The 16,740-nt window shown below is 44.8% G+C and overlaps 1 protein-coding gene across 1 annotated transcript in view; it reads right to left on the bottom strand.

The window, feature by feature from the left end:
- LOC146184020 (uncharacterized) overlaps positions 1–16,740 on the bottom strand; it is a 135,163-nt gene that overhangs the window by 58,819 nt on the left and 59,604 nt on the right. Inside the window, exon 7 of the mRNA XM_084608786.1 lies at positions 14,147–14,189. Coding sequence (XP_084464912.1) covers positions 14,147–14,189 — 43 coding nt within the window. The remainder of the gene's footprint in view (positions 1–14,146; positions 14,190–16,740) is intronic.

The raw sequence follows: 16,740 nt of genomic DNA, 5'->3' as shown, positions 1-16,740 counted from the left end.
AAAATATATCTCAGTTGACGACAAGCAGAAAACAGTACTTTCTGTCAGTAAACCAGCTCTCCCACTTGATAGTGTGATCGTCGTTTCGGATGTAAGCCAACATTACTAGATTACCTGGAGTTTGCAAACTCCGCAGCGAAGCGCGGCCCCCTTCCATTCCCGCTCGCGAAGTGGCACTTTCTGTGCTGTTAGCCCGGTCGCACGAGCCTGTGCTGCCTGCGCCTCCGCGTTTATACAGTCGCCGATATATTATTCGGACCTCACGGGGACCGCCGAAAAATCCGAATAAACAGGAGTCCAAAAAACAAAATCAGAAAAAAGAAAAATAACTATTTCTATGCACTGGCATGCCCTATGCACTTATTCAGGCCCCGCAATTGGCTGGAAAAATCGTGAATATGCGGCTGGACGCTCCTCCGTTTGCGAGCAATCAAATCGGCTTGAATCTCGGAAAGGGTCGTGCTGTCACTGTAGGCGGCTGCAAGCATCGTCACAGCATTCACAAGGTCCGCGTGTGACGATAGCAGAACAGGTGGTGCGTCGTCCTCGGACTCAGATTCGTCATCAGGCGGGACAGCAGACACCTGACGAATTATCTCATCATCGTCCAGCTCCGTGCATGTGAGTGCTGCACTGTCGGCATTTGAAAAGTTCTCAAAGGTGACTGCATCTGGGATCACCCTGCCGCCACTGCGCAAGTCTTGCAGCACATGTTCGCCACCTGTGGAAAGCATGTCGGAAGGGAGATCCTGGGCCGCGGCATCCGCTTGACCAACTCCAACAAATCCAGCATGCCGAAAGCAGTTTAGGAGTGTGGCTGCAGTCACTGCCTTCCAGGCAGCAGCAAGCATGCTGATTGCCGACAGCAGAGTTATAGCATACTGCTTGCCGGCATCAATGCACAGAACCATGCGGCTCAGCGAGCATGCTCTGTATAGCACATTCGAATTTGTAATCACACCCTGGTTCATGGGTTGAAGGAAGCTCATGGGTTGTGTTTGGTGGCAGGAATTCCAACTGAATGGATTCTAGGTCATCAATGTGGCCATGTGCACTGCAACTGTCCCCAAAGAGTAACACCTTGTGATTTTGGGCCTTGAATTTCCGGTCCAGCATGCATACATAGGCAGCGAAAAGATGCTGCGCAATCCGAGCTTTCAAGTTGGCTTCATACCACACGGGCAATGTTTTTACCCCCTTAAAGCATCTCGGGCTCTTTGATTTCCCAATCATAAGAATCGGGAGCTTTTCATTTCCCGACATGTTGCTGCCAACCATCACTGTAACCCGGTCTTTGCTATGCCTTACACCGTGACAGGGGTCACAGACACGGTCAGTGTCTTCTCAGGTAACATCTTATAAAAAAGGCCTGTTTCATCACAATTGAAAACATCATCTGGCGAAAATCGGTCCAGCAGTGACTCCAGTCTGTTGGAGCAGTAATTTGTTACAAGAGTCTGGTCCACGGCACCACTCTCGCCGCACATCTTCTTGAAAGTGAGGTCGTACCTCTTTAAATTATGGAGCCAGCCATTGCTAATCTTAAAGCCTTCGATGTTCATTCGCAGTGCGAGGGCCTCCGCCTTTTGTTTCAGAAGATCGCCCGACACTGAGATCCTCTTTGCAACTGTCGCACACAGCCACATGTGGAGCGCTTCTTCGAGCTTCGGGTGGCTGCCCTCTGCAATTTTTTTCTTTCCAGCACTGAAGACTTCAATGATTCGTTCAAAATCTTCATTTTGTTTTTCATATAGTCCGACACAGTCTGCTTCGAGATGCCAAACTCCCGGGCAACTTTGCTCTGCAGGTGGCTATTCTGCACTTGATGGATCATGGCGATCTTCTTTGCTATTGTCATCGTTGCGTATTTGCCGCGCTTCTTAGCTAATTCCCCAGCGCTGACTGCCCCAATGTTGGCACCCTTCCCGTTGGTCTCGCACTGCTAGGCGTACACAACACACAAGGAACACAAGTAGAATGAACACTGCACATTATAACTACACCGCATGCCGTCACAAAGAAGAAAGAGACGACCGGGCCAGCGGCTACTGGATTTGACCTGGATTTGGATGGGCGAGACCAAAACTAGCCATTGTGCCGGAACACACAAAAATGATGATCATGAGCGGACTCCGCTCCTACCGCCATCTCTTGGGGTGGTAAAGAGGCTCATTCCAAAGCAGAAATGGAGCTTCATGCTTCAGTCAGCATCGGTGTGGGTAGCTGCTGTCGATCGAGTTGGCTCGAGTAGGATCCGAAAAATCAAATGAGAGGTTGCGAACTGTCTGAAATTTCGGTATTTGTTATGCATTACGGCCTATGGGAAGGGTCACGGTGCCGCGAAGCAGTCCGAATAATCGAGTATGTCCGAATTTTTGGAGTCCGAAAAATCAGTCGGCGACTGTATACCAATTTACATAGACTATTCCGTTTCAGGGGTAATATTTTCTACACTGCAGAAGCATTACTTTTTAGTGTGCAAATAAAGCAGCATTGAAAAAGCAAGAACTATTGCATTCAACCGAGATGTGGTTGAGAAGACCAAGTTGCTACACGGGAGCCTTATTCATGCAGCTTTGAAAACGAATCAGGTTCCCGTTTCTTGATAGTGCATCAGGCGTTGTTTTTAATGCATTTTGCCCATAATTACTGTCAGCGACGAGCCAGCAATAGCAGTAATCACATATATCACTTGAATCCTAGACAAGAAAGACTGGTTTAATTGTTGCAGAACATAATTGCTACAATAATTTTTTTTAACAGTGAGATAGAGATTTAGTTCTAGAAAGCTCGTTTTTCGATGTAAAAGGTCGACGATGTTGGGAATAGCAAATGTATGTTATACTGCAAAACAATTTACTGAATCGATAGAAAAAAATGCCATTTCATTCACAGCAGTATTTAGAGCAAGAATTACAACAGGCGCGCTTTTTTGTTTGCCACAGCCACCTTTCCTTCACTCGATAGCTGGGGGTTCCCATTTCGGAAGTGTGCATTCATGCCACAATAATATAGTTCAGTATCTTGCAGTGAATAACATGGGTTAAGCGCAAAACAAAAAACGAGAATGCTGTACTTTTCTAGCTCTTCAAGCACCCCCCTCCCTCATTTTTTTTAGAATATTCAAAAGCGAACAAAGAGGATGGGACAAAACGAGAGAAGAGCATGTGCAGAGACAATGCAGGCTTCCAACTTAATTTATTTCATGAAAGCAGGGGACTATAAGGACAGAAGAATGCACAAGCAGAAATTTTAGAAATGTACACGAGACAAGGATAATAACAGGATGCGTGTGCATATTACAGTTCAACCCCACAAAAACGAAAATCGCAAGTATGAATTTCTCGACGGAACGAAATATTTTAGTGGCCCTGGCCAACATTCATAAGATTCAATGCGTTTCATCTCTGAACAAAGAAACGCTTTCCAACTTTAGTTCCACAACAACGAAGGTTTCTGAAGTAGCAGTCCAGACGTTTTTCTCGTGCATAAGCCACAGCAGGAAATTAAATCACTGGAACATGTTTTAGTACACCAGTTTTAACATTTTTGGTGCTTCCACGCTACCAACAAGCATGTTTGCGGACGCGGCCATGTTTGTATACAAGTTGCTGATGATGACGACTACACACCTGTCGTTTGAAAAAAAAAAAACATTTTTTGGCAGGCTGTGATTTTTTTGGCAATCAGTTCAAACGGGTACGGCCGTGACGAGTTATTTTTTTTTTTTGTGGACAAAATTTGCTTGCAGAGTGAAATAACGGCAATAATTTTTGTTTTTAATTTTTTTATTCTCTTATCTTTAACTTTTGGCTTTGCCGTACCTCACGGCAGCAGCGACCTAAACAAAGGGCATGACTGCCATCACCAGCATCGTACTGAAAAAAAAAAAAGGGAAGCCTCAGTATTAATCCAATCCAATGCAATTTTGGTTGGGGCCCAGCAGGCCATGGGATCATTGTTTTTTGTCTGGCGAGTCAATGAACAGCAAAGATGCCTCCTCCGGCAAAAAGCGGAAGTTTTTGACACTTCAAGAGAAGGCTAAACTCATCGCACAAGCTGCGAAAGGAAGATGATATTGTGGAAGAATTTGGAATTCCGTGCAGTTCGCTGTCAACGATACTTAAGGGAGGACATGGCTATTAAAGCTATTTTTCTTAATGTTTGACCAAACTTGATAAAACTAGGTAGTCTGATTCAGTTTCTTGCGCTGATTTCAAATACAAAACTATTTTTCCAATTGGTAAATTAGTTCAAAAGATAGATGAAATTAATTGTTTGCAATTTGCAGAAACAATGAAAAAGTAACCACAATAAAAAAAAATTCATATTGACACTTTGCTAGGTACTAGAAGGCATAATGTATACAATGTTAGGAGCACTTTTTTATAAAACAAATATTAGCTATGTTATAGCATTTCAAAGTCCACCATTCAAATGTGGGTGCCCTACTGTCTGATCTAGAGCACAATTTAAAACTTTTTTAAACGTAAATGGCAAAATCTGCTCTTAACATTCTATGCTTTGCACTTTTAGTTACATGTCACAACAAAAATTATGGTTCTACCTCTATTGAAGGCAGAGATATCGCTTCTGCAAATAAGCAAGAAGTCAAGAATCGGCGTTTTGAGAAAACGAGAAAAAAGATTGGCTCTCTTTTAATCACAAATGTAGAGAAAATATTGCAACATTTTGCAATGACTAGAAGGCACCAGGGATGTATTCAGACTGACTATGGCCACCCAATTGGCGTTTTTTGAAAGCGTGCTGCATGTCCACAGTGGTCTTGCACTTGTTTGCAGATGCCACTGCTCGGCGGTGGTCTTTCTCTGCCATGCGCTTCATGCTTGGTGTCCCAGGGTTGGGGTGCAGCTCTTTCAATATTGCTGCAGAGGAGCTTTGGCAACCAGCATTAAATTTCATAACAGCCTCAGCCACAGCAGCTTGCACCGTGAACAGTGAGGCATGCTGTTCTTTTCATGCCAGTGACCATATCAGGGAGTAGAGACATTCATTGCTTTTGAGTGCTGCCCCGTTGGCACCGCTCAAGAAGCCTTTTATCAGACAGGCGCTCATAAATGGGCAACAAGGCCTCACATACGTGCTGAGGGAGATTGTAGCAGTGCTTAGGGGCTGTCTCACCCTTAGCTCTTGCTGCATTTTGCTGGCACCATGAGCTCGGTACTGGTGGGCAATAGCTGTGGTCCGACACCAAGTCATTTGATGTTATGTGGCAATAAGTGGCCATCACTGCCCTCTTCATACCTTCACATCACCCTTGTGAGTCTTCAGGGCCCAGCCATAGTAGCATGTCAACTTTGCCACTAGGTTCGCGGTCAGTTTGCCTTTACCACCAAGACTCTCCAAGCCAGGGCCCTTATGTTTTGTGATGAGGTTTCGCAAGCTCGTGCCCATCCGTTTCTGTACATGGTTGATACAGTCTTCTTTCTCAAATGAAATGTACATACACCTGGGCATCCTGCAAGCGCAAGAAAAGCGCGGCTGTCACCATCTCAAAGTAGGGTGGTGTATCTCAGGTTGTGCCGTTGCAGTGATCTCTGGAAGAGGGTGAGAGCAGCCTCAACTTCCATTTCACCAGCCTTCTTGGTGGTGTTTTTCTGGCATGCATGGGTCTCCTTCCAAGCCTTGTATGCCGGGTCATCTTCGCATGGGGCACGCTAGCAACCAGCGCAAAAATTACTCAGGACCACGTAATCGAGAACCAGTCCTGTAAACAGCTCGATGACCGTGCCGACACCAATGACACAGCATTGTTTCCAGGATTCGCAACCTGCAGCTCATCATATAGACCCCGAATCGATTACGCGCAGAGACGTTTGCTTCTCGGCAGCAAGAGCTGCCGCGGGCGCCAGCTTCTTCACATACCTTTGCCAAGTTTTGTTGTGGAGGCCACGGCGCGAAATGTTCATGGTCGCAAACACGTCATTGAGTGCCGTTTGTCGATTCCTGGTGGCTTGCATCGCGCGCGCAGCAAGGACGTTCACAACGAACGGGCTGCACTTCTCTTTTCCGTTCACACATGGTGAGCTCCACGCTGACGCAGCATCACTGCAGCACGCGCACTCGATAATAATCTTTATGGCAAGGCCATATTCATGTTCACCTTTCCCTACTGCGACGCTCGTTTCGTATTTTTGCCAAACTTGTGACTCGTGGCAAACTTCGGCATAGCTTCCGACATCGTGCTGCACTCATCACCACCCTACAACTGAACAAGGAGAGACGCGTCGCCTGTGGAGGTGCAGACGACGGGAACTTTGCGCGGCCAATCACAGCACGCTTTTCAATCCCGTGTGCTAGCTCGACGAATAAAACCGCACGTTCGGACTTTTTTTATGCTCGGATTTCAACGGAGGCACTTGTGCCGGGAAATGGGGAAAGAAAAGCCGCTCTTTCCAACGAGACCAAGATGGCTGCGATCACGCATGTAGACAACGACCTATGCGCCTCGGAAAAAAACGTTTTTGCACAGATTTCAGCTCAGTGATGCTATAAATTGATTCTCTGGCCCAAATACTGCACCGCGAGATATAAAACTTGGCGAATTAAAGGAATAATTGCTACAGATTCTGAAAATGTCAGTTTCAAAAAATCATTTTTTTGCTATTTTTTCGCCGCAGAGCCGTGTCCCCCCTTCAACTGCAAAGTCAGCATCTTGGCTGCCCTGAAGAACAGAGCACGTGCACAGCACAAGACTGACAACAGCGACTTTTGAGGATGTAGATAAGGCTGCGTATGCCTGGTTTTTAGAACAGAGCTAACAAGGTGCTGCTGTCTGGGGCCATAGTGCCTACTAGGGCATGACAATTTTAAGGGAAGTGCCGGCTGGCTGAGCCGTTTTAAGGCAAGGCATAATATTGTTTCGAAAGTACTTTCCGGTGAATCGGCAAGCGTCAATGTGGAATCGGCATCAAATTGGATGCGAAAAACGTATGAAGAGATCAATGTCGAATACAAACCCTGCGACATCTACAACACCGATGAAACTGGCTCATTCTACAAGATGCTGCCATCAAAAATGCTGCAACTGAAAGGGCAAACGATGCATGGTGGGAAGCAGAGCAAGAAACGTATTACGATTTTGTTGTGCTTCAACATGGACGGCTCCGACAAGCATCCGCTCCTCGTCATCGGCTGAAGTAAAAAGCCACGTTGCAGGCTGCCCGTGCAATACACAGCCAACCATAAATCATGGATGACCCGTGCCATCTTTGGGAGTTGGCTGGCCACCTTCGATGGAGACATGGAGGATGGAGGAAGGTTTGAGTGCCTGTTCTTAGATAACTGCAATGCATATCACATTGACGACAAAGCTGATGGTGGCCGCAGCGTGGACAGCACCAGGACCGACTATTATTCAAAACTCGTTCCAGCACACGGGGTTCGCTACTGAGCAGCTCGCAACGACCGCATCCCCAGGGTCCCAGCTGCCGAAAGAAAGGGCCGCACTGGTTAGCGCACGGCAGGAGCTGTGCAGCGTCGACGATACTGTGCCGGAGGCATTGGACGACTTCCTCTTTGTGGATGAAGACGTAATTGTCAATGAGGAATTGACAGATGACACCATCATCAAGAATGTGTGCAGCATAACTGAGGAGAGCGACGACAAAGGCGGCGACGACCAGCTAGAGAAAAAGGAGGCAAGTCCGCGGAATGTACTCGATGCTCTCGACACCATACGTTCGTTCATCGGTGCTCACGATGACAATATTGCAATGGAAAGCCTGCTCAGTTGCGAGAGCAGGATTTTGACGCTGCTGCAAAGCAAGAAGAGACACAAGTCTATTAGACTTTTTCAAATAAAGTTGCACTTCTGCAGGCTTATGTTCGTACTTATTTATCTTACAGTCCCGTTTTTTGTAATAACGAAATTCTCGCGAAAATGAAAAATTTTCTCGCCCCCGGCAATTTTGTTATTGCAGGGTTCAACTGTAATTTATAAGAGTTCTGATGTGTCCTTCTAAGAATTCAATCTTTTCTTGATAGTTGCACCTCCCCCCCACCCACACCCCTCCCCCAAATGGCGATGTAAAATGCCTTTTCAATTTATCTTGCCATTTTTTTTTTTGCCTTCAATACAAATTTTATCTGTTTTTAAAATTAAGTAAGCAGCCTTTGCTGTCACAGCTCTTGCAGCACAGATGGAGATTGCTGCCTGTGGCGGTGTGCGTGCGTGAATTGCGCCGTGTTGCAGAGCTCTCAATAAAATAGCGCCCGCCATCCAGTTTCTCCTTTGCAGGACCGACTGCACAACTGGGGAGCCTCGTAAACAACATTCAAAGTGCATTTGGTGACCTAGCTTGCACTGATGGAACGTTCTTCCTGTATGAATTGAAATCTCTTTTTGCAGTAGCCAAAACATGCAGCCTGGTTACCTTTGGCAAAGACTATACCCTCCCAAGTTTCAGTGCCCTGCACATTTGCTGTTTTAAATGTTCTAAAACAACCGACTGCTCCAATTTCATGTCTTAGTCCCAGAAAATGAATTAAAAGCAGCTTCATGTAATGTAGCAGCAGACATTAGATCGTTAACAAACCTGATTACTCAATGTATATCTGCTGGGTGCTTTATGCAACCTCCCTTGAAGCGCCGATAAGTAGTAAAATATACACCGGAGCCAACAATGGGCTCTGAACTTCTGATAACACTACGTAAACGCTTTGCCTTGATTTCAGGGTGGAGAACTCAAGCTGGAAAAAGGCTCACGTGAGCTGCGCCTCGCAAAGATGCACAGTTTGGGCGTGCAGACGCAGCTGCATTGAGTTGCAGTGGAATGACAAGCTGCACAATTGGCGCGAGCTGTGTCACTCTACACGTTTAGATAAATTTTGCGAGGACTCACAAGGGTAGCGATAAACATGCAACAGAGCTAGAGAAAACAAAAAACAAAACAAAGAACGTTCTGCAAAAGAGTGCTGGCACGGGCAGCGTATGTACAGAGGCCGGAGGCTGTCAATCCGGTCAAACGACAAGCACGCCCCCACTCTGCGGGACAAGGAAGGGTGACACCCGCAGCACCGGAGTTTGCAAACTGAAAAGTAATTCAGTAACGTTGAGTGTAAGCCGCGTCAGCTAATTTTTCATCCCGCTCTTATTTCATTAAGCATCAAAGAATATTGATCTGTGTGTTGCAGCCTTAGAGTAGTTCACCGCAAATGCGAACCAATCTTTCCTTGCGTCGACAATTCGTAGCATATATACAAAAATGTACAGGGGTTTGGGGGAGCCCAAGCCTGCAGCTCGTCTCGACAAAAAAATTTGTCTTCACCTGGACAACCAGGCAAAGTCAAGTATTGTGGTCGAAATGTTTCCTTGAGGATTGACACTTCCCTAAAACCCTTGGTCAGTTTTCTTTTATTTATTCTTTTTCCATACCTGCCAACCTGAAGATTTCAAAATTCGTAAAACCTCCGTGACCGGGGGGGGGGGGGGGCTCTTTTTTTTACTTTCCAAGAATTTATCTTTAGCGACACCCTTGCTCACTCACCCACAAGCAAAATCCGTGTCCCGTAGAGTAATGAGCGAAAACTCCATTGTGTCACAATTTATTTTTGCGACGCTTTTGCAGTTGCTGACTTCGCCTGCTTCAAAAACTTCTCTGTGTAGGCTTGCTCTGTTTTTTTTTGCCAATCATGACATGGGCATTGTCCGAAGACAATGCCAACAGGTTTTCAAGAGCCAAACTTCGGGACTTCATTTCGTCCAGAATCAGATTTCCAATTTTCTGACCCGTCGCTTCCCCTCGGATTGTACCGAGGCAAAGGAGGCGGCTTTCAATTCTACCGGTCTCTTTAACGAAGTATGTCGCAACAATAGGGTAAAGCTGCGTATCCCTATTGTTACTTCCGTCCACAGCAATCGAAAATACCTGCTTTTTTAGGGCATCCAGCAAAGGAGTCTCTGCGTTTGCGGCCATTTCACGAACAATTGCCGTCGTCTTCGTCCATCCACAGGCATAGCGTTTGGCTTCCTCGCACTTGGGGAACACTTTCCGGAAAAGTGGTCCAGTGTGATCACTGACACTGAGCGGTATGTTGTGTTCAACTAAAAACGCGTGAAACGGCATTCTGCACGAATCACACCGAGGTCGCTGTCACTTCGAACAAAACTTGTCAGACTCTGCTGGCTGTCTGCAGATAGCACGTATCCTTGGTGCTTTTTCGAAGTGATGTGGATCTTTATGTCGGACTTGTCACCATATGAAATGTTAACATCACAGGCACACATGGTGCAAAATCCGAACTTCTCTCCTTTCTTAGATGGCACGAAGCACAGAAATTCTGCCGCGTATGACTTCAAAAATACTTGGAAGTACTGTCGCGGCTTAGACCCTGCCATTGCACTGCGAAACCGCTACTACTAAAACTTCAGTCCCACTGAGTCAGACGCGGCCGCAGATCATGCAAAAACAGAGGCCAACACCAAAGTTGTCCAAACACGTGAACAAAGGAACAGCCACTAGCCTGGTGGAGGCGGTATCGAGTTTTGGATATGAATTAGTGTTCCCCCAAGTAGACGATAGAAGTCCCTACAACATTTGCAGCTGCTGATGATGATATCACAAATATGTGTTGCCATCTCGTGGCCGCCAAAGGTACAATAATAGTGTTAACATGGCCTCCGAGATTACCCTTCCGCGCGTGTGGTGTTATCTTGGAGGCCATGATGTTAATAGATGTCCGCACTTTTTTTTTCCGTAAAGTTTCCCGCAAGATTCGTAAAATCGTAAGACTGGTCAAAATTCGTACATTTTACGGAAAATTCGGAAGAGTTGGCAGGTATGCTTTTTCTTCACACTGTTGTACCGTAATTCTCAGCATGGGATGGAGAGCGGCTCATACCTCATATTGAGCCATACGTAAACCCTAAAAATCGCAACAATGAGTCAAGTGCCCAAGGAGATGGGATTGAATCCCAGCTGTGGCAGCCGCTTTTCGTTGGAGGCAAAAGCAAGGTGCCTGTGGGCTGTGCGATGTCAGCACGTTAAAGAATCCCTGATGGTTGAAACTTCCGGAGTCTTCCACTACGGCATCTACAGAGTCTTCCACTACGGCCAGAGTCACTTGAGACTTTAAACCGCATAAACTAAACCAAATCGAAACTAAATGGAAGCAAACTCATATTCCTCATTCTGAATTCGAAGTATGTAACCAAACTTCCTGCAGAAAGCCGATATGCATGCTTGAAATAGCAGAAAAATAAATGCGTTGATTACTGGACTTTTCACGCCAGCATGTGAAAATATAACAGAAACAGAGCAGGTGTCTAAATGATCAAAATGTAACATAGGCAGTCCTATTCACACAGAAACGATGGCAATTTTACAGTAACGCCTGTGCCACCAGAAGTGCACCAGATCTGGTTTGTGAGTAACACATGCAAGTCTCACAGTGAATAACAATGCATCAGACAAGAATTGCGGCATTTTGTTTACTAATGCTATTGTGTCCCTGCTTTTAGATTTCAAACAATTACTCTGATGCTGGCACTGCTTACTTCAAGTTGAAGTTACCATTTTAAATGCACTCTAATCTTAGCGCAGCGCCTGACTTTTGGAGAATAAAGCGATGAATGACTGGTTCCACAATATTCTTAATTTCAGAAAACTTTTCCGATGTATACCAATGTAGATTATAATATGCACACCTATTTCTTTATTGGCTGTGCACACTTGGCCGATGTGTCTGTCTCTCCTAATTCATTTCCTGTTCATGGCTTGATCAAGCAGTGGGGTCGCAGCCGTATGATATATATTCCCTGATTATCCCGATATCGAATAATTGACAGTCACACTGCTACTTCTATGCTGAACTTTCGATTTCTCGCATTTTTTTTCTACTGACAGCTCTGAATCCCTTGGCGTGGCAGCTAAAGCAATGCTACCCAGGTATGGCGGAAGCAGGTTGCTGTGCAACGTGTGATGTCAAGACACGTTGACTTGCCTACGTGAGCAGCGTCTGGGGCGAGCGTTCACCCCTCCTCCCCCCAGTTTATAAGAGGTTCAAAAAGTAATGTGCTGCGATTACAGCGCTCTTATCCCGCAACCCAGTAATGGGCTGCCAAATCCACTCTTTTTGCACTGCTGCTCACAACAGAGCTATACGCTTTGCTCCTGGTGGCGAGATAAGCATCAGCAACTGCTACAATATGCTTTTTTGGTGCACCGGCACCGCGCTAGTGCTTATCTTCAAGCCAGCGACAACTAAAAGCTGTTAAGGCCATCACGGAAGCAAGAATTTAACAGCACATTGCCCACTTGAGGATGACAGAGCTGAAATCGCAGCAGTTTCGAGTTGCACTCTCACCTGGTGTTTTGTGAACTGCCTGGGATATAATTTTGGTTGAATAAAAAGGGCTACGCTAAGGCTACCTCATTGGAAGCAAAGAACTGGATGGAACCATTTTAGTAGCGCTTGGCAATTTTCTTATCCAAATGAGTGTTTACAGCGATATTTAAAATGTTAATTAGCTAAACTAGACTATTATTAAAGTAGGTAGAAAGAAAACTATCAATGGGAGCTTTTATGACTCATAGCAACCTTCAAGTAGGTTGATATTGGAAGAAAGTTTAAGTGTTTGTTAAATTTTGGTGCTAAGCTGGAACAGCCTGTATATTTGTGCAACCAAAGCTGGCAAAAACAGCAGTACACACAGACTGTTCACCTCTTGATAAGTCATTTGGTTCTTCAAAATATTTTATTCCAAATCCCTTATCCTTATCCATCTACTAGCTATTAGGTATCAAATATTAAGTAAATAAAAATGTCGACCACCAAGCCATTACACAATCTTATCTGAAGTCACTCAACATCATAATGGGTGCTATTATTTGGGCATAGGGAGTAGACTTTCTCACGCAATTAATGCTCACAACGCTGTGTGCTAAATGAAATGCTCATAAATGACAGTTGTGATTAGCCATACGTTAGTGTCCTTCAGAGTGAACTTGCTAAACACATCCTCAAATGCTCTGCTGTGCTTCTCCCCGCAACCTGGAGCAACAAACAAGTGTAGCTTGGATGCCTTTTACACATCAGCTGGGTCAAGCATCTGGCCAATGCTCATTGAGCCATTTATGTTGAAACCATCGTGTGCAGTATATATTGTGCTTTTAATTCTACTACACAAATGTTCCGTTATCAAAATGCCACCAGGAGCCATTCAACTGCTGTAGACTTCTACACTATAGTAGGATGACATTAATGTGTCGGTGTTACAGAACACAAAGCGAATGCTTTTCACGAGCAGTTTTACCAGCGACTGCATTTTCTAACATTATTGATACTTAAACCACTGCAGCAGGCTACTTTGTGTCCATGAATGACGGCTGTGAGGTTTCTGGTGACTTCTGGCCCGGATACACAGGACACGACTAAGAGAACATGTCTGTATGTGGTTAGACGTGCTTCATGCATTCAGTACGGTTCATCATTATGTCTTATCTACAGGGTCTGCCAATAGAGCAAGGAAAAATGTGTTCTCTCCAAAGCAATGAATTGAAAAAAAGAGCAGTAAAAATAAACACTATTTTCAGCTCATTGTTCTGCCTCAAAAGAATAACCATCACAAACACATTTTGTCACCTCAATATGTTTGAAATGATACAAATTTTTCCCCCTTTTTCCAGAAAGTAATAAATTGTATCAAATTTGTAGGCAATTATTTTTTCACTACCTCAATATACATCTGTCCTACTGCATTGTAAGGTTGCGGTGAAAATAAAGTTTCATAAAATGGTCACTGCTATCATTAGATGGAAGTCTACAAAACGCTTATATGTACCTATCTCGGATAAAGTTTGGCAGGAAGACAGCCATAAAATCTTAGATGTAGACTCTATTCAGGGGTGGTACTAAAATTTAAAGATGTAAACAGAATAAATTATGATGAACCTTCGTGCTTTACTTACGTAATTCTGGCTCATGTGACAAAGGACGGCTACAAATCTATACAGAAACCACTTTAGACGAATCCGTAAACTCACTGCATTAGCATCTTGAAGGCGTTTTGAAGTGTAGTTATCCTAAGCTGGTCCCTTTATACAGGCTAGTTGTCTGCAATACTGAGAGAACCAACTCTCACGGCACCTACAGCCACCCATAATGAATGCAATTATTTACTTACGTACAAGTTCTTGATGCTGCGTCTCCTTCTGGTCATCAGGAACCTATTTTCAGTAAGCAAACAAAACATTTAAACATAACAACGGTCTGTGCGGTATTCATTCTGTGGCCAATATGAAATATGTGCGAAATGCAAATGATGGGCTACTTAATGCCAGCAGTTGTAGTGGACATAGCTTGATTAAGCAGAAAGCTCTCTGAAATAATTCAGTTTCAAAATTCAAGCACAACAGATGTATGTTGTGGGGATCAATTGTTCTTTTCGTTTAGCATGCTCTGGTTTTTTGAAGCCGCATGGCACAAGGCCACTGGCAATGCCATATGTAGGCCAAATGCTTCGAACAGCAAAAAGCATACAGAAAATTTTTTCACGTCATTACAGATATGAAGTTGCGTGCAATCTCACCTTTTATGCTGCAATAACATAAACCCTCAAGTCTGCAAGATATTTAAAATCTCAAATACAGTAAAAGCTCGTTAATTAAAACCCCGATACTTCGAACTTTCGGATAATTCGAGCTACACTACTTGGTCCGCCCAAGCTCCATAGAGATCTGTGTATAAAAAAGCCCGTTAATTCAAACGCGAGTCGGTTCCACTACGGATAATTCGAACTATGCACCGCCGCATCTGGGCGGCTTGGCGCACCATCATGCGGCAAAAAGAAAAAAAAAAGAAACACCTCCGCGATCGGAAGGCATAATTAGAGGCTGCGCACGTCCAAAATGGGGACAGGAGATGGAACCAGGTAAAACCATTGAAGAGTGGGTAAAATTAAATGGCACCATGACCGGCGCGGCGACCGGCAGTGTTGGAGGGAGGGGACGGCGGCCGCGGCAAGATCAGCCGTGGTGGCGGCTGCCTGCTCTCTCTCCTGCGCAACCTCTGTAGCTCGCAACTAAATACTCATTAATTCCAACCCTGTTGATTTGGAAATAGGGAGAAGTACTGTTGGCGCGGTCCCAGCCAACGCCCATGAAAGGCTATGATCTCGGACAGGCACTATGGGTTAAACTTTTTTTTTTATTGCGATAGCCATCTATCCTTCCACCCATCAATTGTCAACGGAAGCACAGGAGCCAGTCGCGAACATGACACCGGCTTTTAGCAACCTTCAACCTTCGCTTCAAAAGCCCCTTGCTGCTATGCACGTTCCGATGATTGGAGTGGCAGTAGACAGGGCCTGCCCCAGTCGCTCATAGCATGATAAAGAGAACGTACTGTTGCACAACCAAACAAGCGTTGCCACTTTGCCAAGTTCGCTTCCTCCCCCCCCCCCCCTGCTGGAGCTAAAGTCAAAAGATAAACACACCGTTATCGCTGCGCAGCATCTTGGCTCACTGCCAAGAAATGTGTTGTGGTGTGACGGTACACAAACAGAGGGATGCGCTAACGACTGATGCTTTTATTATTTTTTTTCAGATTCGTAGGCACAAATCGGGGCTGGGTGGGTTCATTATGCGAGCAAATTCGTTATGCGGCTAAATACGGTACATTTACTGTAATACAGATGATTCTTGCCAGTTTTTTCGAGGCCATTCTATAATTCGAACATCGGATAATTTGAACTTTTTCCCCGGTCCCGTGAAGTTAGAGTTAACGAGCTTTTACTGTACTATTTCGTCCCTAGGCGCTACTCCTTTTATCTTCAGCAGCTCAATTGTTTGTTCCTAATTCAACTTCCTGCCCTTTCTTTAGAAACAAGATAAACACATCAATTTCCTCTTTTGAGCTAGGGTTGACCTGATATTGATGACCATAAAGCATGTGCCCAATGCACTCCACCCATTCATATTCTAATCTTTATTTCATTCTAGTTGTCCCAACCTTCGATTACTGCTCCTACAAGACATTTTGATTAACCCATTATTATCTGTGTTTCCACTTGTTGACTGCTTCAAGTTATATCCATAAAGAATTCTTAGCTCTGCAGTCATGCTTTGAGTTTGAAAGTTTCAAGTCGTGTACTGCAACGTCCCCTTCCAGTTACATACGAACTAATGTACCAGCAAAGCACCTGCCCCGAGATATCCCCAGCCCATTTTACTCCAGCCCATTGAATATCTTTGAAAAAGTTAGGGAATGCGTTGTCTTGCTTGTTTTGAAAATTCAGGGACAGACTGCTTTGACTTGCATAACACACTTTAAGTTACTATGTCCCTTGACCTGTCAATAGCTGTGGTCACTGTGTGATACGTTTCCACATTTTCTGAAACATTCATATTACAGCTCTTCTACATCCTCACCATGCAACGTCTGCATGGCTTCTAACTTTTATAGCTGCAAAACTTTTTTATTTTTAAAAGATAATAAGCATATAGTGGCTTGCTGTATTCTGTGCATTTCGATGTAATTGAATCCCCTCCATGGCACAGTGGTCTATTTGCAAGTACACATTCCCTACACAAGCCAGTTGTATTGACCACTTGAAATTTAAAGAAACTGCCATCCTTTTAGACATTACCTATGCAGGTATCTGGTGTTGTGCTCGAGTGGAAGACGTCAGCCGCAAGCATTGTTATTGACTCCACGGGCAGCAACATTATAGCAGGGACCCTTAATTCTCCCTGTCCAATGTTTGAAGTGTGCATGAAG

This window comes from Amblyomma maculatum, chromosome 7, assembly GCF_055883805.1.
Source record: "Amblyomma maculatum isolate TAMU_Amacu chromosome 7, ASM5588380v1, whole genome shotgun sequence".
Classification (NCBI taxonomy): domain Eukaryota; kingdom Metazoa; phylum Arthropoda; class Arachnida; order Ixodida; family Ixodidae; genus Amblyomma; species Amblyomma maculatum.
Note: the sequence above shows the minus strand (reverse complement) of the source record. Positions and strands in the feature narration are given on the sequence as shown.